General features: G+C 41.7%; 1 protein-coding gene across 5 annotated transcripts in view; it reads right to left on the bottom strand.

The window, feature by feature from the left end:
• Nucleotides 1-26941, bottom strand: part of RNASEH2B (ribonuclease H2 subunit B) — a 74948-nt gene that overhangs the window by 9519 nt on the left and 38488 nt on the right. For 4 of the 5 annotated variants that reach the window (XM_070471275.1, XM_070471278.1, XM_070471277.1 and 1 more), the window contains 6 exons: nucleotides 23107-23171; nucleotides 21200-21305; nucleotides 18613-18694; nucleotides 17071-17113; nucleotides 6178-6258; nucleotides 3341-3765 (listed from right to left, as the gene is read on the bottom strand). In XM_070471275.1, coding sequence (XP_070327376.1) covers nucleotides 3658-3765; nucleotides 6178-6258; nucleotides 17071-17113; nucleotides 18613-18694; nucleotides 21200-21305; nucleotides 23107-23171 — 485 coding nt within the window. In that variant the 3' untranslated portion in view covers nucleotides 3341-3657. Of the gene's footprint in view, nucleotides 1-3340; nucleotides 3766-6177; nucleotides 6259-17070; nucleotides 17114-18612; nucleotides 18695-21199; nucleotides 21306-23106; nucleotides 23172-26941 lie in introns of those variants that run through there. The other variant, XM_070471276.1, reaches the window with a different exon arrangement.

Below are 26941 nucleotides of genomic sequence, written 5' to 3'. Positions count from 1 at the left end.
ACATGACTGAAGTGACTTAGTACACATGCATTGTAACTATAACAAACTATCTGCAGGAAAACACAATGAGGAGAGAAATGGGAAGATTAAAAAAAAATGGAACATCTAGAGAAGAAACTCCAATATATGAAATAAAAATTCACTAACTGAGGTTAATAGAAGATGAAACACTAAAGACAAGGTAAAATTGAACATGAAGAACAGAAATCAATGAAAGGATCTATGGGATATCAAGTGTTTTAGTATACCTGTGATTGGAGTCCCAAAAACCAAGGGGGTGAAGAGAAAAAGGGGGACAGGTGGAGAACAGAATAGTATTTAAAGAAATACTGGCCAGAAATGTTCCCAATGTGATGAGAATAATCAAGAAAACAGAGACACAAATAACCAAAGCAGGTATGAAAGGACTATCACTACAGGTTCACAGATATAAAAATATAAAAAGCAACTTCTGCCAATGAATCTGACACTAGATGAAATAGATACCTTGCTTTAAAAACTAAAACTGGCACATGAAAAACGAGAAAATCAGAACAGTTCTACGTCTAGTATAGAAACTGAACTAGTAGTTAAAAAATTTCTCAGAAAATATAAAAATCACAGGCCAAATGGCTTTACTGGTGAATTACGTCCAACATAAAAACAATACTAATCTCACAACGTTTTCAGAAAACAGGTGATGAGATAATATTCCCCAACTCATTTAATAAAGCCAGTGTTACTCTGATACCAAAACTAGACAAAATCATTACAAATAAGGAAAATTAGATCAATATCCCTCATGAACAGAGATACAAAAACCCTTAACAAAATATTAGGCAGTAAAACACAATACTAAATATGAAAAGACCAAGTAGAGTTTATCCCAGGAATGTGAAGTTCAACATTCAAAAATCAATCATTATATTTCACATATTGAAAGATGTTGCTCAGTTGTTCAGTCGTGTCTGACTCTTTGTGACCCCTTGGACTGCAGCACACGAGACTTCCCTGTCCTTCACTATCTCCTGGATTTTGCTCAAATACATGTCCACTGAGTTGGTGATGCCATCCAACCATCTCATCCTGTGGCCCCCTTCTGCCTTCAATCTTTCCCAGTATCAGGGTCTTTTCGAATGAGTTGGCTCTTCCCATCAGGTGGCCAAAGTATTGGAACTTCAGCTTTTAGCGTCAGTCCATCCAATGAATATCCAGGGTTGATTGCCTTTAGGATTGACTGGTTTGATCTCCTTGCTGTCCAAGGGACTCTCAAGAGTTTTCTCCAGCACAATTTGAAAGCATCAATTCTATAGCACTCAAGTCTTCATGATCCAACTCTCACATCTATAAATGACCACTGGGAAAACTATAGCTTTGACTAAGGGGACCTTTGTTGGCAAGGTGATGTCTCTGCTTTTTAATAGGCTGTCTAGGTTGGTCATAGCTTTTCTTCCAAGGAGCAAGCGTCTTTTAATTTCTTGGCTGCAGTCACCACACATAGTGATTTTGGAGCACAAGAAAATAAAAGTCTGTCACTGTTTCCACTTTCCCCCCTTCTGTTTGCCATGAAGTAATGGGATCTTAGTTTTTTGAATGTTGAGTTTTAAGCCAGCTTTTTCACTCTCCTCTTTTACCATTATCAAGAGGCTCTTTAGTTCCTCTTCACCATGGGCAGGCTCCTCTGTTCTTGGGATTTCCCAGGCAAGAATACTGGAATGGATTGCCATTTCTTCCTCCAGGGGGTCTTCCTTGACCCAGGTATGGAACCCACATTCTCCTGTGTCTCCTGCATCGGCACACAGGTTCTTTTCCACCTGGGTAGCCCTATTGAAAGATATTCCTTTACTAAAGGAACACTGTGTGATCATCAATAGATGATGAAAAATTATTTGACAAAATTCAATACCTGTTCATGATTCTGTTTTCAGTGAACGAAAGAGAGCTTCTTTAGCATGATAAAGGAAATCTACAAAAAAATTAAACACACATAGATCAATAGTAGCAATGAGCACACCTCTTGCCTAGATCTTGGTTTCTAAATACCGTTCTTTTCTAAAAGGAACCCTGACTCCTTAGGAAAAAGGCTGATTCCAGGGCTTGGATAGGGAAAATACATCAAGAGCCTGGGATACCCTCTTGCAAAAGAAATAATGGAAGTATTTAAAAATGAGGGAAACGCAGCAAAAAGATTCACTGGCCAGCTTGAAGGGACTCTCGCTGACCCTTCTGGGAAATATGAGGAACAGAATATTGTAATTTAACTCACTGGATAAAATAACCTGCAAGTCCATATTGATATAAAGTCATAAATGAATAAATAAATGGAGTGCCAACTAAATGTAAAAGGAATAAATATGGAATACGGAAGTAATGATGGAGTTGGAAAAACTGTTAGTAGGTTTATTTTAAAACATGTAGGAGAGTGCTGGATGAGGAATAGAGTACTTCTAAGTCCCAGAGTATTTGCCCACAAATTATTTATTAACTGCAAAGAGAAAAATAACATTATGGTGAATGAACCTGGCGGACATCACCTTAATTAAGTGATTAAAGTTAACATCTCTAGTATTGGGTCATGTGACTCTTGACTTGACACAGTGCATTAAGAAAGACACAGCATTACTTCTGTGGGTGCTCAAAAGGTAATCTAATCAAGGATATTCAAGGTAAACTGTAAGGAGGGCCTCGAATAAAACATAACTCTCAACTTGTAGGTTGTGGGGGTTTTTCTTCAATTAACATTACTAATCAGGAAAATATAAGTTAAAGTCACACTAATATGCTTTTTTTCCCCACTAACTTCAAAGATACTGTTCAAAGATATATACCATCATTTGTTAGAGTGCAAGATCCTGTAACCTTTCTGTGAAATATATTCCCACAAGTATATACTTGAAAAACCTGGTTATGAATCAGTAAACCCACATCTAAAAAAATAGGGCCATGATTATCAAATAATGAAACACTCAAATAATTAAAAATTAATGTCAATAAAAAGTATATTTATGAAGAATAGCAGCCTAGGAAAATGCTCATCAAATGACATCAAGAAAAAAGGTTATAAAATTACTACTATAATTCATTTAAAAATTATTATAGAAGAAAATGCATCATATTATCTTCAGGTAATAGTCAGGAGATTATAATTTCTATTGTATACTTTTATCTGTTTTCTACAAAGAATATATATTAATAAAACAGAAAAATATATTAAACAAAAGACTTACCAAAAATTAAAGACTTTTAAAAATTAGTAGTTAATCTGATAGTTGTGTAATCTGATTTCTGTCTGTATACTGAAAACCATATTGCCAAAGCTACCATGTGCAAAGTGGCATAAAATAACAAGCACACACTCAAACATTGTCACATGTCAGTTTATTGAGGAATCTGTGATGCTAAAGGTTAATTCTACTCACTTGATTACTTTTCATGATGTCAAATCAAACTCCAAAGGCTATAAGCCATGTTTCACAATTACTTTCCCATATTTTGTTTAGGAAACACAAAATTCAAAGAAATGTTCGAGTGAATCTGAAAACTGCCCTCATCCTACCTTTTTTCAAAAGGTGGTAATTAAGGGTTTGGAAGCATAGTAGCAAGGAGGAAGGATGAAAGTGGGACATGAAGAAGGCAGGTATTTTTGCTCAATTTCACTTTCAAAGGTTCAAATCTTTCCTATTTTTTTTTAACATGTTTTGCACCAAAAAAGGAATCAATACTTTTCATTCCACTCTTGTCAACTTTAGCCAAAGCCTTCTGAGCTGCGGTCATTTTGCTATTTTTCTGTTAACGAAAATAAGAGAGAAAAATCATTACAAATGTAACACTTATAAATCGCACATGCAAATCAGACAAGACCATGCATGTCTCAAGGTTCATTCAGGGAGGTAAGCATGCTGCTAAAAACATGCCTCATGAGTGATTCTTTATAAAAGTTCTGATTTCTGCTCAGAATTCATACTTGAGACAAAGTATGTCAACAGGCAGGAGATAAAACTGCTGCCTTCTAAGAAGTGGAATGTTACAACTGATGGTTTACTTGCGGGGAGAAAATTCTGGAGGGTATATTAAGTGCAATAACAAACAATGGAACTGACACAGGCAGCAACTGTCAGAGGGAGGAATTACAGCCTTGCATCACGTGATGAATAATTCACAGCCTGCTACCGTCTGACTCCATTCGGAGGCTCTCTGGGACACCGAGGACAGGGCGGTCACATGCACAGGATAACCTGTGCCGCACAGCGCCCGGGACTAGCAGGATGGCTGTCCCCTTTCCTCCAACCACGAAAAACACCTTCCAAAAAGCTGGCTCCAAATAACTCTGTCTTTTAAAACTCTATCTCATCCTGGTCACTGTTTTTGTTTGGTTTTGTTTTGCCATGCATGTCCTATAACAAAGTACTGGCAGAAGGGAAACAGCAGCTGATGGTACTTTAGTGTTCAGCAGACGCATAAGTGACGGGATTCAGCAAAGAAGAAATCGTCTGTCTCCCGGCGAGCTGTGAGACAAAGTCACTGCCAAAGTATCTTTTAAGGGCACAGTCAGTATGTGATCCCTGGAAACTTGCTTCTTACATTCTGTCACTTATCATTTACTAGACTTATGTTTTGGCTGGATGGGGAAGAGGGACAGTCTCTCTGAGACAAGTGATCCTCTGTCCCCTGCACTTAACTCACATCCTGGTTCAACCTCGCAGCTCACTGGTGCTGTGCCCAAGGCGACACGCTGGGAAGCAGCACTCAGAAGGGTGGGGCGGAAATATTCCTCACGGAGAAACTCAAGAACATCCTTGCTCACAGAAGGCCCTGACATAACCAGCTATTGAGCCAGGTCTCAAGTTGGATTATTCCCTGATATGCCATGCCTAGATAAATTACGTGTAAAGAATACAATTTCTAGAAACCATGAAACCTAAGGGAGAGTAAGTGTTGCTAAAATCTAAGTGGAATTAATTTATCTTGGGGCAGGCAAGGCCTAAGATTAAAAATAATGAGAAAATCATAAAAAAAAAACTTCCATATTTAGTCCTCCAAAAAGCTTAAAAAACAGTTCAAAAGTTGAATGAAAAGGCTAAAACAACTGGAAAATGATTTGTATTTTATATGTCATGAAAAGTGTAAATAGCCTTAATTTAGATTGAGCTCTTACAAATCAACAAGAAAAACATCACTATCCTAATGTAAAATCAGGCAAGAGACATGAACTGACAACCAGTAAAACTGCAGATAGATAATAAGCATTTGGAAAAACAACCTTTCTACCCAAAGAAATGTAACCTAATTAGACAGGCAAAATTCTCAAGAATAAAACCAATACTCAATGCTGTCAAGACTGTGAGATGAACACTCATCAGCAGTAATGGCTGGGGGGATAAATTTCTGCTACCTTTTTGGAAAGCTTCTTAGCTATGTATGTGTCTCAGTAATGATGGAAAGAGCTCATGTTTTCTAAGCCTTTGCTCTTAGTTTTAAATTGTGTCTAATGAAATAGAGATGCAGACTGTAAGTAAGAATGTTTTATCACTCCATTAAGACAAAAGAAGCAGAATAACGTGTGTCCAAAAATAGGGGAACTAAATAGATTATATTCTACATGGTGAAATAAAATAACAGTGACTAAATACCATGAGACCATTTCTAATTTTTCGAAGAAAGCTTAATGACATCAATATTTTTACAATACAGAGCTAAATGAAAAGGGCACAACTCCAATACATATGTATGCCAATTCTGAAAGCTACATATGTATTTATAATGATGTGAAGGATACAGCTTAGTAAGGAATGTTATGAAAATATTTACTGAGGTGACTGCTGAATTATGGGGTTGTTAATAATTGTTATTATCATAATTTCTGGGATGCTACTAGGCAGTTGAGTTGACAAAACATTACTTTTGAAGTCCCTTCCTCTGCTCCATCCTACCACTCTGGATATACTATACTACGAAGCTTAGGCACACTCTTGCTAATAACTCTGCCTTTCTTTATCTGTAAAAAGGTCTTCCTTGCTTGATACTTTCACTGTCACTCACAATTTTGAAATAGTTCTAAAGTCACTGAAACTCAAGTTAATAATTCTTAATGGTTAAAACAATAAAATCACAGTCAAGCATGCAATCGTTCCTGAAGTCCCCATGCAGCAGCATCAGCCACGGGATTCAGGAGTATGCCGCTAACACCCGGACACGTACCTTCACAGTCTTGAAATCTTTGGAGTTAAACTTAGTGTAATCTTCTTTTGCCTGTACGGGCTCATCTGATAACTTTGCTTTCTGTAATGTTAGAGCAGTGAACTGTCAAATGTCACCCTGACACATCATTCCATTAAAAAAAAAAAACACCAAACATGAACCGTTTGGACCCTGTGGCAGCCGAATGGAGCTGCAGACTCTGCGGAGGGCTTATTCTTTACAAGTCCCTTCACTTTTTGCCACTTCTCTAGGAAGTGACGTTCTAAGCCAGACGTCCCTTCTGAGAAGCAGCTTTGGTGGTGAGAGGGTGTGAGCAGGCAAGCCCATGACCCAGTCCTGAGGTTGTCTAGCAGTATGATCACATACTACATGTACCAGGGACGGGGGGCATCTAGATGAACGCGACTTCCAGGACAGTGTAAGGGGGAGCATTCAGACGCATAAATCAAAGAAGAGAATTTCCTTTATGGTGGCCAGGGGTCCAGCCAGAACCCCCTTTATTCACCTGCAGGACCAGTGTGATATCCATCTAGGAGTATGGGAACAGTGTTCTTATTATTACCATCTTCGTGTCCTTTCAGTTTATCTCATTTTATCCACACAAGAACAACCTTGCAAAGCAAGCAGGCAGTGGAGGGAAGCACAGAGGTTACGTGAACAGGCTTAAGGTCGCCCAGCAGAGGACGAGGGGAGATCTCACCTTTTGTACAGGTGCTCTTTGCATGGGACCCAATGCAACTAAGTCAGCTGTTACCTCTTGCTTTCACGTTTCACATGAGCAGTTTGCAATCAACAAATGTGAGAATCAGGTCAAGAGCTAGACTGTGGCCTTTACGTTCATGGTATAGTAGGAATCGTGACATGCTTATTTCATAGAAGGCACATGGCATGCAGGTGAGTCTTGATGTTTAACGTGGGGAATTGACTGCACTGGAATCACAACTTGGACTCTTTACAGATTTCCAAGCTCTCTGTGGAGACGCTGACATGACCCAACACGGACCCACACTAGGAAATGCAGGTTTGTTCCCAGCTTCAGTCTTCTCACCAAGCTTTCATTAAACAAAGAACCGTAAAGTCGGAGCTAAAAGATGCCACAGCACATGTATAACACAAGTGGGTAAAATGACACATCTTGAAATTCTTCACCAGCATACTATTGAATGAGCTGGGAAAACATATTAACTGTAACATCTACTTAAATTTTTGTTATTTAAAAGACTGAATCACTGCAGATTTAGGGGAATGCTTCAGAAGAAATAGAAAAGTAGTTCAGAAAGACAGTAACAATGCATCTGACTAAATGGGTACAGCTTTGGAAAGAGAAGGGCAGACAGTAGACAATACAGGAATTAATGCTAAGATTGGTCTTATCATTCCTACAAGTAATTTGCAAAGAAAACTCAGCCGCATCCCCATATCCCTGATTGTATCCAGCTCTGTGAGCTGACACTGGCAAAGTCAAAAGACGGAAGGGGGTGAGGTTTGGAAGCTGGCCTCAACATAGGCAAACTTAAAGAGTTATAAAATAATGTGAAACATATTAGGGCAAAAGAGATGCAAAGATACCTAATGGCCACTGGAATGTTATTTTCTGCAAATGATCAACTATATTTCTGTAAGAATCGAGCAAGTCCTGGACACAGATGGGAAAGTTAATAGACATTATCCTACTCTTGGTTAAACTACTGTACATCATCCCAGTGCGGTTTGCGATGTACACGCTAGAGCCCCAGGAAGACACAATAGAGCAGGAAACCTGAGAAAGCCACTAAAATAATCCAGAAGATGAAGCTGAGATGTAGGAGAAATCTGGGCTTAGCAAAGTACTGCCCACAGGCCATCTGTCTGTTTTTATAAATGAAGATTTACTGGAATACAGCTGTACTGATTCATTTATAAACTGTTTGTGGCCGTCTTTGTGTGGCCAGACGGTAGGTTCTTGTTTTCTTGCAGAAAGAATTTGGGAGATGAGACTCGGAGGCCAAGTAAGCAAAGATGTATTGAGTGACAGTACACTCTCAGGAGGGAGTGTGGGCAGGCTCAAGGGACACAGTGAGGTCCTTTTGGCAAGCTGGTTATATGGGGTGTGAAGGATTGGGTGGAATATTTATCCAGGAGGAAGAGGTTTGGGGGGTAATTTCTGGGTTATTGTCCCAGCTCCACCTTCCCAAAAGGACGGCGAGTTTCTGTCCTTATGCAGTCTTGCTCGGATCTGTCATGGCACAGGTGCATGGTGGGTAGCGCTCTGTGCAATGCTAAATTCTGTTTTAATGTGGGCATAGTGAGAAAAAGGTTGCATTCGGATCAGAGGTTCCTGCATTTCTTTCTTTGCCTCAGGGCCCTTGTTCTCACAAGATGTATGGTCTCCTGTTAGCCCAGAAGTTCCCACTTTTATGTGTTTGCTCCAGGACCCCTGTCATTGCAAGATGTATTATGGTCACCTGACCCATGCCTCCTTCTCTGCTCATGTCTGGCTAATGGTCTGCTCTAACATTTCCCTTCTCAAGGAATCTGCGCCCTTCAGATATTTTTAAGGGTCAGAGGGTCCATGATCTGTCTTCTGGAGCTGCCTCAAGCTGAGCGGGGGCATTGTGCCTGCCTGTGAGGCCCAGATCACCTTGCCCTTTGTTAGAGATGAGGTCTCGGGTCCTTGACAGTGGCAGAGATAGAGAGCAGGGAGTAGATGGAGGCTGAAGCCCCGTCCCGTGGATGTTGGTGGTGCCCACTGTCATGAAGGATGGGTTGAAATCCCTGGTATATCGTCATCTGTAGGTGACACTGTTGTAACCTGAAGAAACGAACTTAACAAGCAGGTTAAAAAGGGATGGGGCCAAAAATCAGCAAACCCATTATTGTGGTCAGAGATCCAAGCAGGGGCAGGAACCAGGTTGTATTTTATAACACCCCTCTGACTACAGGTCACATGGGGTTGGCATTGCAATTACCCTTCCTGAAAGTGTGTAGCCTTTGGGCCTGTTCATATGTCTTTTGGGTGCCTTCTTCCATCTGGTCAGTGGTGTTGAGGCAGGTGCAGCACAATTTATTGATAACTGCACAGACCCTCCCTGTTCAGCTGGGAGACAGTCCAGGGCTATCTGTCCCCATCACTACACCTGCTATGGAATTAAGGGATCCCCTGTGACCCTGGCCAGAAGGGATAGAATATCTGACAAGTTACAAAGTGCTGCCTCAAGGTAGGGAACCACACCCCTCCCCATGAAATCCCTGTTGGATTTGTCCCTGATTAGTTACTTAGTATGGAGAAGGAAATGGCAACCCACTCCAGTGATCTTGCCTAGAGAATCCCAGGGATGGCGGAGCCTGGTGGGCTGCCGTCTATGGGGTCGCATAGAGTTGGACATGACTGAAGTGACTTAGCAGCAGCAGTTACTTAGTAATTATGGGCTTCCCTGGTGGCTCAGAGGTTAGTCTCTGCCTGCAATGTGGGAGACCTGTGTTTGATCCCTGGGTTGGAAGATCCCCTGGAGAAAGAAATGGCAACCCACTCCAGTACTCTTGCCTGGAGAATCCCAGGGACGGCGGAGCCTGGTGGGCTGCAGTCCATGGGGTCGCAGAGTCGGATATGACTGCGTGGCCTCACTTACTTAGTTACTTAGTGAGCTCACTGGTTCTGGTGTCCACCGAAATATCTGAAGGAACAAAGGGCCCACCTACCACCAGTCATTTCAAAGGGGCTGAGCCTTAGCCCTGTTTTGGATGCTGCCCTGATTCTCAGGAGGGCTGTGGGTAAAAGCTTTGTCCACGGTTCTGGTGTCTCTTGACAAAGTTTAGCCAGGGTTTTTTTTCTTTTTTTTTCCATTTATTTTTATTAGTTGGAAGCTAATTACTTTACAATATTGTAGTGGTTAGCCAGGGTTCTTTTTAAAGTTTGATTTACCTTTTCCACTTTCCCTGACGACTGAGGCCTCCAGGCAGTGTGGCGGTGGGGGCAAATGCCCAGGGCTGGAGAGACTAGTTGGGTGACCCAAGCCACAAAAAAGGGACTGTGGCTGCTCTGTAAAGACCATGGAAGTCTCAACTGAGGAATTATTTCCGTAAGTGATGCCTTTATTACTTCTGGGGCTCCCTCGGTCTTAGTTGTAAAGGCTTCTACCCATCTGCGAGAAATTAGGGGACACCAATGGCTGACTGGAGGCCCCGCTCACAAAATATGAGGCAGCTGGAGGCCACTGGGTCCAACTGCTTGGAGAGATATGCCATCAGCCATGGGACTGGTCCCCACCTTTGGGGCAAGAATTCCCAGGGCTAATCCCTGTTTTTCTGGGGAAAACAGAGTAAAGAGCTTGTTTAGATCTGGAATCTCTAGGGCTGGGGCACTAGTCAGGGTCATTAAAAACATTAAAAAAAATTTTTTGTGTGTGGTACAAGTCACATAATACAGAACATACTATTTTAACCATATTTGATCTCTGTACAGCTCAGTGACACTAAGTACATTCACATTATCTCCATTATCCAACTCCCAGACTCATCTCTCTAAAGGAAAACTCGGTTTCCACTAAACACCAACTCACCATTCCCCTTTCCCACCCCACCCGCCGGCATCTACCAGTGTACTTTCTGACTTTATGAATTCGACTATTCTAGGTACCTCATGTAAATAGAATCAAACAGCATTTGTCTGTACCTAAAGTATATTGGTGCATATTAAAAAGCAGAGACATTACTTTGCCAACAAAGGTCCATCTAGTCAAAGCAATGGTTTTTCAGTAGTCATGTATGGATGTGAAAGTTGGACTATAAAGAAAGCTGAGTGCTGCAGAACTGATGCTTCTGAACTGTGATGCTGGAGAAGACTCTTGAGAGTCCCTTGAATTGCAAGGAGATCCAACTAGTCAATCCTAAAGGAAAGCAGTCCTGAATGTTCATTGGAAGGACTGATGCTGAAGCTGAAGCTCTAATACTTTGGTCACCTGATGCAAAGAACTGACTCATTGGAAAAGACCCTGATGCTGGGAAAGATTGATGGCAGGAGGAGAAGGGGACGACAGAGGATGAGATGGTTGGATGACACTACTGACTCAATGGAGATGAGTTTGAGTAAGCTCCGGGAGTTGGTGATGGACAGGGAGGCCTGGCGTGCTGAAGTCCATGGGGTCACAGTGTCGGACACGACTGAGTGACTGATCTGAGAGTATATTGGAAGGCATTTTTAAGGTTAACTAATCTGATCAAATGCTCCTGTAAGCTGACCATCCAGTCTACAGGTTCTGTGTCTAGTCCCTTCAAGTCCTCATATAATGGCTTAAGTGAAGTTCTCAGTCGTGTGCAACTCTGCGATCCCATGGACTGTAGCCTACCAGGCCCTTCTGTCCATGGAATTTTCCAGGCAAGAGTACTGGAGTGGGTTGCCATTTCCTTATCCAGAGGATCTTCCTGACCCAGGGATTGAACCCAGGTCTCCCGCATTGCAGGCAGACGCTTTACCATCTGAGCCACCAGGGAAGCCCCTAAAGAAAGTGGAAATTGCTCAGTCACGTCTGACTCTTTGCGACCCTATGGACTGTACAGTCCATGGAAGTCTCCAGGCCAGAATACTGGAGTAGGTCGTTTTTCCCTTCTCCAGGGGATCTTCCCAACACAGGGATTGAACCTCGGTCTCCCACATTGCAGGCGGATTCTTTACCAGCTGAGCCCCCAGGGAAGCCCAAGAATCCTGGAGTGGGTACCCTATCCCTTCTCCAGCAGATCTTCCTGACCCAGGATCGAATCGGGGTCTCCAGCATTGCATGGTGTGAGACAAAACCCAAGGACCTAAATCCTTCAAAACCCAGCCACTTCTAAAAAGGTTCTGAGCGGTCTCTTTGAATGTGGTGGTTGTAGGTGAAGGACTGCTGTTAAAGCCGCGCTCTCCTGGGCTTAGAGCATGTCCCAGGAAGGTGACTCTCTGGGAGGAAATCTGGGCCTTCTGTGGGGATATCCTCTGGAGCCAGGAAACTGAGGACCTGTGCAGTGGTTTGGTCTGAGGCTTCCTTCAAGGGACTGCAAATAAGGAGGCCACCTATGTATTGTGATAATGGCCCCATCTCTAATTTAAATGCCTTCAGTTTCTTTGCTAGGGCACTGCCAAGTAGGTGTCAGCTATCCTGGAATCCCTGGGGAAGGACAGTTCAGGTATACTGTTGGGTCACATTGGTGTCTGGACTGGTCCATTCAAAGGGAGACAGGTACTAGGAATCAGACTGAACAGATATAGAGAAGCAGGTATCTTTAAAATCAAGGAATAGAGAAGGAGGTATCTTTAAAATCAAGGACTATAAACCAGGCTGTGTCCCCCAGGATCTGAGAAAAGATGGAGTATAGATTGGGATGATTAGATGGAGAGGAATCACAACTCCACTGATGAGCTGAAGACCTTACACCATTCTATATGCCCCATTTCGTGTGAGGACAGGCAGGGCTGGAGTATTACAAGGAGACTGGCATAATACCAAATGCCCACATTTGATGAATTTTGAGATCAGGGTTTAAGGCCCTGTTGAGCCTCTGGTTTTATGGGGAACTGACACATAGATGGCAAGAAGATACTAGCTTCCTTAATGGTGATTTTTAACAGAGTGGCAAATTTTGCTCATCCTGGGATTCTTTGATCAGAGATCTGTGAATCTGTAAGTTTTCCAATTTCTGGGGAAAATATGGGCTGGACTGTTTGAGTCTTGTATAACACATAGTTCAGCCAAAAATAGGCCTTGTTTCCATTTTCAGGGAGAGCAAAAGTTGACCCCAAGGCTGACAGAAAGTCTCTTCCCAATAATGGGCTAGGGCACTCAGGCATGACAAAGAGTTAGCCCCCAGAATCCAGTGAACTGGCCAGGGGGCCCCTGAGAAGCAGCCTAAGTGAGGGTGGCGCTGGCTGAGGTCAGACAAAGGCAAGGAGGCACGGGCTCCGGTACCCCCCTGAGGTCTGCCTACTGCTTCTCGGGGGGTGGGGGTGAGGGGGTGAGGGCACTCTGCTGCACTTCTGGCACAGAAGAGAAAAGAGGACTACATGGAGCCAGTGGGGCTGAAGATGGCGAAAGAGTATCAGGACTTGGGTCTTCTGTCCAAGACTTATTTTCCTCCAGAGATGCTACCGAGACGGTTTTTGTATAATCTGAACCGGTCCCAAATGACAAGCTTCCCCAACACAGGACGTGCATAGCTCTGGATTCTCTCTTAGGGTCATAAGGGCCTGAACGTAAGGAAACTCTATCTAATATCCCTGCCTTTCGCAAAACCTAATCGTAGGATGGTATTATAGTTGAGGCTTCCATTTTTCAGCCAGGCTTCCTTGTCCTCAAGTTTACTCTGGGGCCCGGCTGTATTACAAAAGGAGACGAGCTTTTCCTGTTTTAAAAACTTGCCCCGTGACTGAGAATGCACCCAGGGGTGAGTCCTCGGGCATGGAGAGGAGGCTTCCAGTGACCCTTGAGGGGGAGGACTCCTGTGAAAGAGAGGAGCACTACCATGAGGGGCCCCTGGAGGGGTTCCCTCTCAGGACTGGCTACGGGCACCTAGTCCTGCCGACTCTGGCCCATGTGGGGGCAGCGGCCACATGGCAACCCTGCCAGTCTCAGAGTCCCGGGACCTGTGTCCTGTGGTGCCTCCCACCTCGTAACTGCTCTCATAATGGTGGGCCTCTCTCTCCAAGCTTCACGGGTACCCCTCTTGGACAAACCACTTAAGGAGTTTCTCACCTCCTCTGAAGTGCGCCAGGCATGCGCTTCCTCCAGATATTGGTCCCTCTGTGGTTGAAACATAAGCCACTTCCCTCCTCAGAACAACCCTGACGCCTCTGCCTCTCCCTGGGAGCGGCTGTCACTTTTCCTTGTATGGGGCTTCCCTGGGGGCTCAGCTGGTAAAGAACCTGCCCATAATGCGGGAGACCTGGGTTCGATCCCTGGGTTGGGAAGATCCCCTGGAGAAGGGACAGGCTACCCACTCCAGTATTCTGGCCTGGAGAATTCCACAGTCCATGGGGTTGCAAAGAGTCAGACACGACTGAGCAACTTTCACTTCACTTCCACTTTCCTTGTATAGATATTGCCTTGCTCGTGGCACACTCGGCCAACCAAGTAATCAGGGGAACCCAGGTGTAACCGTCCACACGGGCCACATGCTGGAAGGCCTGGAGCCGCTGCTGGTTTGGTGTGTCCCCATGGCGGGGGGCGGCCTCTGCCTCCCTTGAGGCAATGCTCTGCAACCTGTCAGATATTCTATCTACTCTGACCAGGATTACAGGGGATCCCTTTATTTCCTAGCAGATGTAATGATGGAGAACAGAGTGGACCTGGACTATCTCCCAGCTGAACAGGGAGGGTCTGTGCAGTTATCAATAAATTGTGCTGCACCCACCTCAACACCACTGGCCAGGTGGAAGAAGGTACCAAAGCACATACGAATAGGCCCCAAAGCTACACACTTTCAGGAAGGGTAACCCCAGTGCCACCCCCTTCTAGCCTGCAGTCAGAAGGGTGTTATCAAACATAACATGGTTCCTGCCCCTGCTTGGACCTCTGATCGCAATCACACCTTTACTGACTTTCGGCCCTATCCCTTTTAACCTGCTTATTAAGTTTGTTTCTTCAGGTTACAACAGTGTCACCTACAGATGATGATACACCAGGAATTTCAACCCATGGCAACCCACTCCAGTATTCTTGCCTAGAAAACCCCATGGATGGAGGAACCTGGGAGGCCACAGTCCATGGGGTCACAAAGTGTCAGACATGACTGAGCGACTTCACTTTCTTTTCTTTTCAGGACAATGGGGACCACCAACATCTGTGGGACAGGGCTGCAGCCTCCGTCTACTCCCCACTCTCTATCTCTGCCACTGTCAAGGACCCCGAGACTTCATCTCTGACAGAGGGCAAGGTGATATGGGCCCTACAGGCAGGCACAAGGCCCCTGCTCAGCTTGAGGCAGCTCCAGAAGACAGATCATGGACCCTCTGACCCTTTAAAGATTTGAAGGGTGCAGACCCCTTGAGGAGAATGTCAGAGCAGGCCGTTAGCCAGACATGAGCAAAGGAGCAGGCATGGGTCAGGTGACGATATACATCTTACAATGACAGGGGTCCAAGGGCCAAACAGAGAAGTGGGAACCTCTGGGCTGACAGGAGATCATAAGCCTTGCGATGACAAGGGAACTAGCAGCAAACAAAGATATGTGAGAACCTCTGGTCTGAATGTTACCTTTTGCTCAATACGCCCACATTACAACAGAACTAGCATTGCACCAGGGCGCCACCCACCATGGCCCTGTGCCATGACAGATCCGAGCAAGACCACGTAAGGACAGAAACTCCTCCTCATCTCTGGAAGGTGGAGCTGGGATGAAAACCAGGAAATCACCCCCTCAACCCTCCCCCACTGGATGATTATTCCACCTAATCCTTCACACCCCACATAACCAGCTTGCCAAAAGGACCTCATTGCTCCTCCTCTGAGCCTGCCCACGCGCCCTCCTGAGAGTGTACTGTCACTCAATAAACCCTCTGCTTAACTTTACCTCTGAATCTCATCTGTGAATTCTTTGTGCAACAAAAAAAGACCCTACCCTCCAGCAACCACATCAAAGGCTAAATCCTTCAAGGGCAGGTTTAGATCTCTATGTTACTAAGGAAGACAGATATTTGAGAGAAAGAAATATGCCTTGCTTTTGGAAGGAGAAAATTAAGAAAGAAACAAATATGCCTGTTACCTTAGTTAGAGCAAGACAGCTATATTTATGTCCCCTGGTGCTGCTGTGGGTCTGTCCCAGATCTAAAGATAACTTTAGATCTTACACCACCTGCTTCCTCCAGTGAAGAAAAGATGAACCTCCTTGGACAATTTGCTAAAAAAGGTCCCCAACTAACAATGATGCACTTTAAATTTTATGCCCTTTCCTAAAAGTCAAAGTATTGAATGTTTTTAGAACCATCACCACCTTCAAACAGTATACAAATGAAAAAAAAAAAAAAATCCTGAGACTGTTGGCCACCTAGAAGGCAGGGAAGAAGGAAAGTTCTTTAGCATCCATGTTACATTCATTCACAAGATACTCATTATCTTGCCGCTGGAGAACGATGGCCTCGCGGACAAGCTGGTGCATGTTTATTTCCCTGTGTCTGAGCAGCACTTACTAGTCTGCAATCAGGCCGGACTTAGGGATGCTACTCTTTGCTCTCGGGCGTGGTGTGTGAATGGCTTCTCTACTCCCTGTATCTGAGAGTCCACAGTGCGGAGGAACTGTGGGTGGAATTTGAGAACATCTGGCAGAGGAAAGGGTTTTCACTGATTCACAAAGATTACACACAAACTGTGTTGATCATTTCAAGTATAGACAGTAAAGTGTGGTCATCCTTGCTCAAAGAATTCTGTGTTGCAAAAAATCATGCTCTATGCACTCCTGTGCCCGTGACAATTATATTTGGCAAAGTGAGTTTTAGTTATAGAGTTTTCCTAATGATTAATAAAGTTAATTATAGGATCTAGCTCATGCAAGAAGACTTAATTTTAACTATGATTCTCTACTATGTCAATGCAGATATTGAGCTAGAACCAACTCATCCCTGATTTTCATAGCACCTTATTTATGATCCACCTAAAATTCACAAAAATAAAAATACTGATGGAGGGCAGTATAATCTTTACTCCACATAAGGTAGATTAAGATGCTTTAACATATACTGAAGTGAAGTTGCTCAGTTGTGTCCGACTCTTTGCGACCCCATGGACTGTAGCCTACCAGGCTCCTCCATCCATGGGATTTTCCAGGCAAGAGTACTGGAGTGGGTTGTCATTTCCTTCTACATTAACATATACTAGAGTAAACTAAATGCATATGGCAAAAGTATACTATTATTCCAGGTGCTCCAAAGATATCTTAGCCACAGTTTCTTACCTTTGATGGAGGGTTTCGCACTGAAGCTGGAGGTTCTGGAAGCCTGAGGCGTGAAAAATAAAAATCAGAGTCATGGTTTTTCATAGACAAGCAAACAGAATGACTGGACCAACTTAAGACTGAGTAAGTCCTGAGTTGTAATTCCTATTTCATCTAATAGTAACAGTAAGTCCTATTTCATCTAATAGTTTCACCTCCATATATCTTACTGTTCGATCACCTCAATATAAAGAGTGAAATTTCTCTAAGTGAAAAAATGTTCATTTAGGTACTTAATTCTCTGTACTGGAATTCTGAGCTAAAAAACAAAATTAGAAGTCACTGGTTGCAATAGAATTGCTTTCCTTTAGTCTCTATAAATATGTATTTTGGTATGTATTTTTTCACCATGAATGATGAATCTAGCATATATTTAAAAGTGAAAATTATTCTGTTGACAAAAAAGTCATAGGAACTTTTCTATTAAAGAAAAGTTTAACTGACACATCCTTCTCTCAAGTCTTTAACTGAAACTTTAAAATTTCAGCAGAAAAGAATCCAAAAAAATAATGGAATACAAAGATATAAAGTCTCTAACAAGCAGGTACAAAGAAACTCAGGAAAATAATAAACAGAAGGGTACCTTTGTTAATTCAGAGCAAGCTCTCAACATACTATATTATATTACAGAAACCAGTTTCTACTAATTGTTCTTTAAGTAGGACCAAAAATACAATTTGCTAAAAATGCAACTATAGCTATTAAAAAGTCATTTTATTTCCATGTATCAGAGGAGAAAATTATTCTAAGTATCAGGAAAAGCTATTAGATCATCACATATTTGAAATTTTAATAGTTGCTAAAATATAGAAAAGAAACACATCTTTTTCAGTCTAAGAGTTTCAAGTGCTGGGCATAATAAAAATACGTAGTGAACAGCTAATGATTATAATAATAAAATAATAAAAATGGTACACAATCTTTAAATGTAACTTTCAAAAATATTTCACTCTGTCATCTACTCTTTCCATCCCATGAACCAAATTAGTTAAGTCTGGCTAGGGATAAAATTTTAACACAATTTATCCTCTAACATTATAACAACTCATAATTCTAATCATAACACTCTGGGGTTCTTGCAACCAGTATCCACTAAATTAATTTGTTCCAATAAAAAAACTGTCCATTAAAAATCACCTCCAAACCATAGAGTCTGTGACGCAACTCAAGAATAACCTCTTATCAGAAAAAGGGATATGACAAGCCATACTTGCTTGTGAGCCCAGTCGCGTCTGACTCTTTGTGATCCCATGGACTGTAGCCCACCAGGCTCCTCTATCCATGGGATTTTCCAGGCAACAATACTGGAGTAGGCTGCTATTTCCTCCTCCAGAGGATCTTCCCAGGGATCGAACCCATGTCTCCTGTGGCTCCTGCATTAGCAGGCAGAGTCTTTACCACTTGAGTTGTCTGGGAAACCTTATATAAGCCATAATGAAACCCTATTTCTAGGAAACCAAGCACAATTATGCTTAATTACAACTAAAGATGGGCCATACTTACTTTAAATACTTAGATAAGTCATCACTTAATTGTTTAGGGATGTAATCAGATATCAGACCATGGGCGTAACGAACATAATCCTCTGAAAGAAACAGAATGGAGAAAAAATTTAGTAATAATTATGGCTGCTTTACAGTCAAATTGACTGGAGTTCAAATTCTGGCACTATTTAACTTTGGAGAGTCACTTAAGCTTTTTGTGTGTGTGTGTGAAATGGGGATGCTCATATCTATCTGTCGGAGTGGTGGGGGGGATATGATGTAAGAGATATCATATAGGATGACACTGAAGATATGATGAGATAATAAAGAATAATACGATAGATGCCCACTAAATAACAGATAAAAATTCAGGGTTCTTCTCTTAGTTGAGGCCCTTGAATACAAATAAAGTTCAAACATCAGATGTAACAATATAAAATAGTCATCTTTTCTAGGTTGGTTTCAATATAAAATAAATCTAATTACTGAACAGTAATGAGTTGCTCATTTAAGAGAAATAATATACAATGTGTCTCTATTAAGCACTTGCTGAATGTTACATATAACCCCAAACTAATGGGATGAAGTTGCTCAGTTGTGTCTGTCTCTTTGAAACTACATGGACCATAGCCTACCAGGCTCTTCTGTCCATGGGATTTTCCAGGCAAGAGTACTGGAGTGGGTTGCCATTTCCTTCTCCAGGGGATCTTCCAGACCCAGGGATTGAACCCAGGTTTCCCACATTGCAGGAAGACGCTTTACCATCTGAGCCACCAGGGAATCCCAAACTAATAAAACGCCTTAAAAATGTAAAAAACAAAACTCAGCAGAGTGTATAATCATGACTTCTACAGCACCAGGATTTTCCATACTAAAATGAGGCTCTGGTATCAATTAAATACAATTACAAGAGAGAAAATCTGTTTTAAAGCCCTCTTCCTCAATTCAGTCTTTTTTTTGTAGAATACTAGGGGATAACCAAACTCAATAGATGGGATAATCACAAGGGGATATAAACTACCAAAAGCACTATCCCAGGCTTGCTGCTAGGATATTCATTTCCATCTTTCTTCCCTTTTCTACATTTGACATCAGAATAACAATCTGCCTCAGTATTACCAACAGTCAGAAAGGGACTGCTGCCTGGATGACCTGATCTCAAAGTCTTTAGTAAGAGACTTTCACTGCCAACACTGCAAACTGAAAGTTATCGCTGGACCCTTCTTTTTTTTTTATTAATTTTTTTAATTGAAGGATAATTGCTTTACAGACTTTTGCAGTTTTCTGTCAAACCTCAACATGATCCAGCCCTAGGTGTACATATATCCCCTCCCTCTTGACCCGCCCTCCCATCTCCCGCCCCATCCCACCCCTCCAGGTTGATCCAGAGCCCCTGTTTGAGTTTCCTGAGCCATACAGCAAATAAGAAAGCCAACATATCTGTTTGCTTCCTTTGGCATATATCAAGCTAAAGGTCTAAAAAAGGCAAGAATGTGGAGTATAAAGCTTACTTTATGACTGCAACATTAAATGGCAATATAGCGAAGCCCAGACTCTTAGATTTAGATATTGGTTTGGTAAAAACACCAGACTCAGAGTAGACGACCTGGTCTGCTAGCTAGGATTGGTGACCCTGAGTAAGTCATCTACTTCTCGGAGACCACAGTTTTTCATTTTTAAGATGAGAACATCTGTCTAAATAACCACTAACGCCTCTTCTTCTGCTTTAGTGAAAATCTATGGTTTTATCCATCCATCCATCATCCATGGATCTATCCATCTATCCGGCCAGCCGGCCATTTGATTCAGTCTCTCTCTCCTTCTGTTAAAGCCTATCAGAGACACTGACAGCTAGTTAATTCAGATGTCAAGGGCAGTCCACCACTCCCAGGACGGCAGGAGCCAGCCATCATCTGTGTGTGCAAGGTACTGTGAGGTGGAGATCTGCACATCAAAGACTGCCTGAATCACAGCCAATCACCAACAGGCTGCTTGGCTGTTCTGTTTTTTAAATGACGAAACTCCAATGTTTTGGAATTGTATATTTAGAACAGGGGAACACTGAATTAAAGTCAGGATAATTACTGTCCTACCATTTCAGAAAGTAAATTGTATCAGATAGTTGTTGTTATTCAATGATACATATAAAGGCAAGAGGACACTACAATGAGAAAGGCAAAAGAATGTATCTTAAAGAATAAATTGTCCAGTGAATAAATTTTCATCTAAAATCAAAATATTGAGACCTACAGTAGGACTTACACTTCTGGAGGATAAGATGCAAACAGACATAGCTCTGAAAATCCTTGCCCCCCAAGAACAGTACAACAAAAAGGTTACGAGTGTGGGCTTAACTGCCAGGCGAGCTCCATTAGTAGTTCACTTAAATGACTTAAGTATCAATGAGTGATAGAAGTGATCTACAGCAGAAGTACTCTTGGTTTTGAAATAAAATGCACACCTGCCATGAGATCTAAGAGAACACATTGGCAAGAATGTGAAGTTTCTGAGACATTAAGGTTTTTAAATCCTAAGATGGGCATTTACACATTGGCGACTTACTCCAGGCAAAACAAACAAAACAAAACAAAAAATGATTCACTTACCCTCCTTGTCACTGGAAACCTGGCCACCAGAGAAAAATGCAGTAGACTGTACCCGGGCACTGACATTTACCTTATTGGTTTTTAATGCTGCCATAGTCTGATTAACCTATGAAATAACCAAAGGGGGAATATCAGTATATTTTCAACTAACTTTAGAAACCCTGACTTTCCAGACTTTCTAAACCCATGATTTCAGGTCCAGGAAGAAGTAGTACAAGATAGATATACCTTCAGAAGATGAGAGATGGCTGCACATTTGGAGAAAGGTGAGGGGTAGTGACTACACTGCAGGATGGGCTCGGTACCTGGACTTCCTAAGGCCTACACCATGTGAGAGCACTGACTCTGGAGGCTGCTTGGGTTTGCTCTGTGACCACGGACTGCTTACTTAACCTCTCGTGCCTCTACTGTGAAAGGGAAATAAAGATGCGCCGATCGCACAGTACTACTGTGAGGACTAAATGAGTTAATGTATGTTAAGCCCTTAGGACAGAACATGGCACAAAACTTATATTTTATGATTTTCTAGGGAGAATAAATAATATAAATTTCTCACTTTCTAGGAATTTAAGAAAGGAAACACAATAAATGTAAACTTCACTTTGCTATTTCATGTCATTATCATTTGCTAAGAACAAAAACTAAACACCCAGTTTCTGCTCAGCACTTTTCATTCTTCATCTACACAGAATCTCACAAATGCAAAGACTACTGGTAATGCAAATAAAGAGTGAAACACATGCACTTTTTAAACCTTTCCCCTACTTCGCACAAAGGAGCCTGATTAACACTGCAAGGTTCATTTCCATGTTCCCAGGCTCCCAATGTGCCCATTAACATGATGTGACAAACATGTGTTTTCATATACAAGACAGAAGAGAATCTTAGGAATCAGTGCTAGAACTGACATCCACAAAACTTGCAAAAACTTTGTCATCCACAGATCTGGTCTGGTGAGATTCTTTATCACTGCGAAAGTAAGCGATATCCTTAGACCAGTGGCATTTCTGTTTCTTCACCGTTATGCACAGTAAGAAATACTCAGCAACCAAATACCCGAAAACATATATAAATATGTTATAGTATCATACTTAACACTGGCCCTTACCTTGTGCTTTTTTTTTAAACAATATAAGGATATATATTTGATTACACAGAACAATTTTAGTTTTTTCTTTTGCAAATTCTTTTCCATTATGGTTTATCATAGGATATTGAATATAGCTTCCTGCGCTATACAGTGGGACCTTATTGCTTATCTATTCTATATATACCTCTTTGCATCTGGTAATCCCAAACTCTCAATCCAACTTTCCTTTTAATTCATCCTAGTCTATCCTAGCCCATTTTATTCCATTCCATTCCAAGAGAAATACTGGGTGTGATCCACTAAATTGATTGGAAAAGCACTGCAAGAGATCTTATATTAAGTTTCATTCTTGGGATCACCAAGATACAGGGCTTGCCTGGAGTAAGACCCGTCTTCAGCATCTAGACACTAAACCCAAATCCCATCTGCCTGGTCCCCTGCAGGTCGTGTGTGAGCAATGTCAACTTCTGAGATGCCTGCAGGACTGACAGACAGTGCATGTGGCCCTGCTATTACCCGGCTTGGAAGATTCAAGTCTATAGTGGCAACTAGCAAGAACTTCTTTATTCAGTGGTGAGGATCACTAGGAAATGGGAATGCAGGAACAAGCACATCAAGCTAAGTCCAGAGCTACATGAGTTAGGAAAAGTGGAAAGTCAAAGATTCTTCTCACACTTGGGAGATTTTTGTATAGCTTCTCTCTTGTAGGTAGACTTTCAAGATGGTTTTTGGGGTCAGGCTTACTACCTTCTCTCTAAACATTTTTAAAAAGGAACATTAAATTCTTTCTGCCACAAGGCACTGCGAGGTACTGTACCTTTTTTTCTAGCCATTTTAATGTCTTCTCTTTGCTGTACTTGTAATATTTCTTCTTGTCTATTTCTGGATTAAATAAAAAAAAAAAGTGCAGTAGGTTAAGCAAAAAATAAACTCATAAGGCTATTTCATATACAAGATAACAGTTTAAAAATTTCAAGGAGTTCCCTGAAGGTCCAGTGGTGAGGACTCCGTGCTTTCATTGTGAGCGCCCTGGTTCAATCCCCGGTTGGGGAAGTAAGATTCCACAAGTTGCAAGGTGCAGCCAAAAAAATAAACAACATTTTATATTCTTGAAAAACTCAATTAATAACCCTGAGAGCATTCTTGAGACACGGAAAAAAAAAATCCTAAACAGAACTGGGACACCTCAGGTTTCACCAAATATTAAATGAGTGAGAATTTAAGAAAATTATCAAATTATACAAATAGTTCTCATCACAAGGAGAAATTTTTTTCTCTTCATTGTATTTATATGAGATGGTGGATGTTAACTAAAACTACTGTGATAATCATTTCAAAATATATGTAAATTCAACTATTATTCTGTACAATATAAACCTACACAGTGACATATGTCAATTATTTCTCAATAAAACAGAAAACAACTGTACAGATAAATCTGGAGGAAAGGTGATTTTTCAACTGAATATAATTGACATATAATATCATATTAGTTTCAAGTATAGTGATTTGATATTTACACACACTCTGAAATGGTCACCATAGTAAATCTAGTAAATCTAATGTCTGAAAAGGTCATTTTTAAAACTCAGCAAATTAACACCCCAAGCCATCTTCATTTTTCTGAATAATTTTAAGATCACCCCAATGTTTTCAGAGAAAGACTTCTTTTCTGACATAAAAATGGAAATCCCAAGAGAGAAAATTGAAGCTAAATGCAGGTGCCTAAGAAGTTCATTGCATACATTCAGGAAAAGAATTGTGTTAACTACTTAGAACTGTTCTGGTAGGACTGGTGGAGAAAGAAGAAAAGATTTATCTTTTAATGTATTAACAATATAGCCATAGCTATTTCAGGGGAATTTAGATTTATGATAGGCTCAATTTGGCCCTTTATGGGGATAAAAGTTTCATCTCCTATAAATTATACTTCCTCTTCTCACAATCCAGCTAGCTTTGTGTAATCTAACGGCTTAATGTCACATACAGCATGTATATGGTATGTGACACTAGGCCGTTATTTCCTTGGTAACACCTCATTCACGGGGTTTCTTGCTTTCTGTGCGATCAGCAGGGGCAGCTCTTCTCTCCCTCCCGGGACTCCTAAGGCCAGATGCAAACCCGCCTTTTTCTTTCCTCTGTGATGACACTTTCTCTTTCCTCCGTAATCACGGCGGGTAACGGAAACTGCTTACTCAGGGGTGGTTTTCTGCAGACGGTTAAACTGCCTGAGTTTCAGTAAGACGGCCTGCACAGGAGGGGCTGGCTGGAGCCAGCTCCCGCTGTGTCCTCCCCATCTCAGCCTGCGGTCGTCAACACTGCGGGCACTAACTAGGAGGCGGACAGGCCGGGGCTGGCCCTCTGCACCCATGTCCTCAGGACGCGTCACTGGAATAATGAAAAGGAGGGGCTGCAAACGGCCTGCTGGGGAACCAAGGCAGGTAAGACTAGACTCAGCCTCCCTGGAGCTGATGCAGTATTTCTCTGTACAAAAGGAGGGCTGCTTCTAAGAGCACTCGGCCACCACTCTGAGCACGCGTGCTGCTGACCGAGCCTCAGACCTTCCGCCCGCTGCCGGAGACAGTCTCCCTAGAGGCTCCCATCCAGGAGTCCCACCTTGACTCTGCCGCTCACTTGTCTCTTGCCGTTGCCTCCAAATTTCGTAAAAGGATGTTCTACAACCTGCCACAGCTTTCCTTCCTCTTGCTCACGGTCTGAGCCCCTTGCAGGCCCCGTCCCTCTGGAAACGGTGGTTCAGGAGAAGAGACCAGGCTCGGAGCTGCACTGCTGGGGCTCCTGCACCCCCAGCGCGGGATGTCACCTTGGGAAGTCACCTGTCACACAACACCTGGCACACAGCTAGTACTTCATAGTATTTACGAAAAAATGAAATAACTCATTAATGACAATAACATCACATCTAGTGTATATTCAGGCCTGGGCTAAGTTCTTCATACATGTTTTCTCTCTGAATGCTCAGAACGAATCTCAGGTGAAAACTATTCGTCTCCATCTTGAAAAACTAGGTTTGAGTGAAGTTAAAATAAATTGTCCAAAGCCACTGAGCTGGTAAACAGGAGCACTGGATTCCTTCTCAACCTGGCTTCAAAGTCACAGATTTGGTGTTCACTGTGACCCTACGGACTGTAGCCCACCAGGCTCTTCCATCCATGGGGTTCTCCAGGCAAGAATACTGGAGTGGGATGCCATGCCCTCCCCCAGGGGATCTTCCCAACCCAGGGATCGAACCCCTGTCTCTTACATCTCCTGCGTTGGCAGGCAGGTTCTTTACCACTAGCACCATGTGGGAAGACTGGATATCATTTAATTAGTGTGCTAAGAGTTCTTTATACATTTGGGATACACACATACACACACTCAGATATATGTCATGTAAATATTTTATTTCAACTGTGGTTTGTCTTTTTTTCTTCAGAAAACAGAAGATATTAATTTTAATAAAGTGTAATCTATAATTTTTTTAATGGCTAGTGGCTTTTGTGTTCTATGAAATCTCTGCCTATCCTCAAGGTCACAAAGGTTTTCTTCTATGGCTTTTCCTAGAAATTCAGTAGTTTTCATTTTTTGCATTTAAGTTATTAATCCATTTCAAGTTAATTTTTCTGTATAATTCTGAGTAACAGTCAATGTTGTTTTTCACATGGATATCCAATTTTTCCAGGTCATATGTTGAAAAGATAATCCTTTCTCCCATTGAATTGTCTTGACACCACTGAAAAAACAATTGGATACATAAATATTGGTCCACTTCGGTTCTATTTGGTTCCATTTAACTATCTCTTTATCTTTGTACCAATGCCATACTTTCTCATCTGTTGTAGTTTTACAGTAAGTCTTGAAATCAGGTTGTATAAGCTTTCCAACCTGTTCTTCTTTATCAAAATTGTTTTGACTACTACAGATTCTCTGCATAGTTTTATAAATTCTAGAATCAGCTTATTGATTAAAAAAAAAAAAAGCCTGAGAGGCATTGCATTCAATCTATAGATGACTTTGGAGGAGATGGACATCTTAACAATATTGAGTCTTCCAACTCATGAACATGGTATATCTATTTATTTAATTCTTTAATTTCTCTCTGAAATGTTTTACAATGTTCAGGGTACTGGTCTTGCATATATTACGCTACCTCTATCGCTACAACCTCATGATTTTTTAATATTACAAATCACATGTTTTTATTCCACTGTTCAATTGTTCACTGCTAATATACAGAAACAGAATTGATTTTTGTATATTGACCCTATATCCTGAGAACTTGTTTATTAGTTCTAGTGATTTTTTTTTTTTTTGGTAAATTCTTTTGAGCTTTTTATATATGTGACCATATTGTTGATGTAAAAAGACAATTCACTATTTACTTTCTAAGCTGTATACCTTTAATTTTGTTCTTATCTTATCAAAACTGCTAGGATATATACTACACTGGTGAGTAGACGTGGAGAAGATCAACATCCTTATCTTGTACCAATCTTAGAGAAAAAGTGCATTCAGTCCTTCACAGTGAAGTATGATATTAGCTTAGGTTTGTCATGGATGTCCTTTAAAAGCATGAGGAGGTTCCCTTCTATCTCTAATATGCTGAGAATTTATATAATGACTGAATTTTGTCAAGGGTTTTTCTACATCTA

This window comes from Odocoileus virginianus, chromosome 8 (genome assembly GCF_023699985.2).
Source record: "Odocoileus virginianus isolate 20LAN1187 ecotype Illinois chromosome 8, Ovbor_1.2, whole genome shotgun sequence".
Classification (NCBI taxonomy): Eukaryota; Metazoa; Chordata; class Mammalia; order Artiodactyla; family Cervidae; genus Odocoileus; species Odocoileus virginianus.
This window is presented reverse-complemented; position numbering and strand designations above follow the sequence as displayed.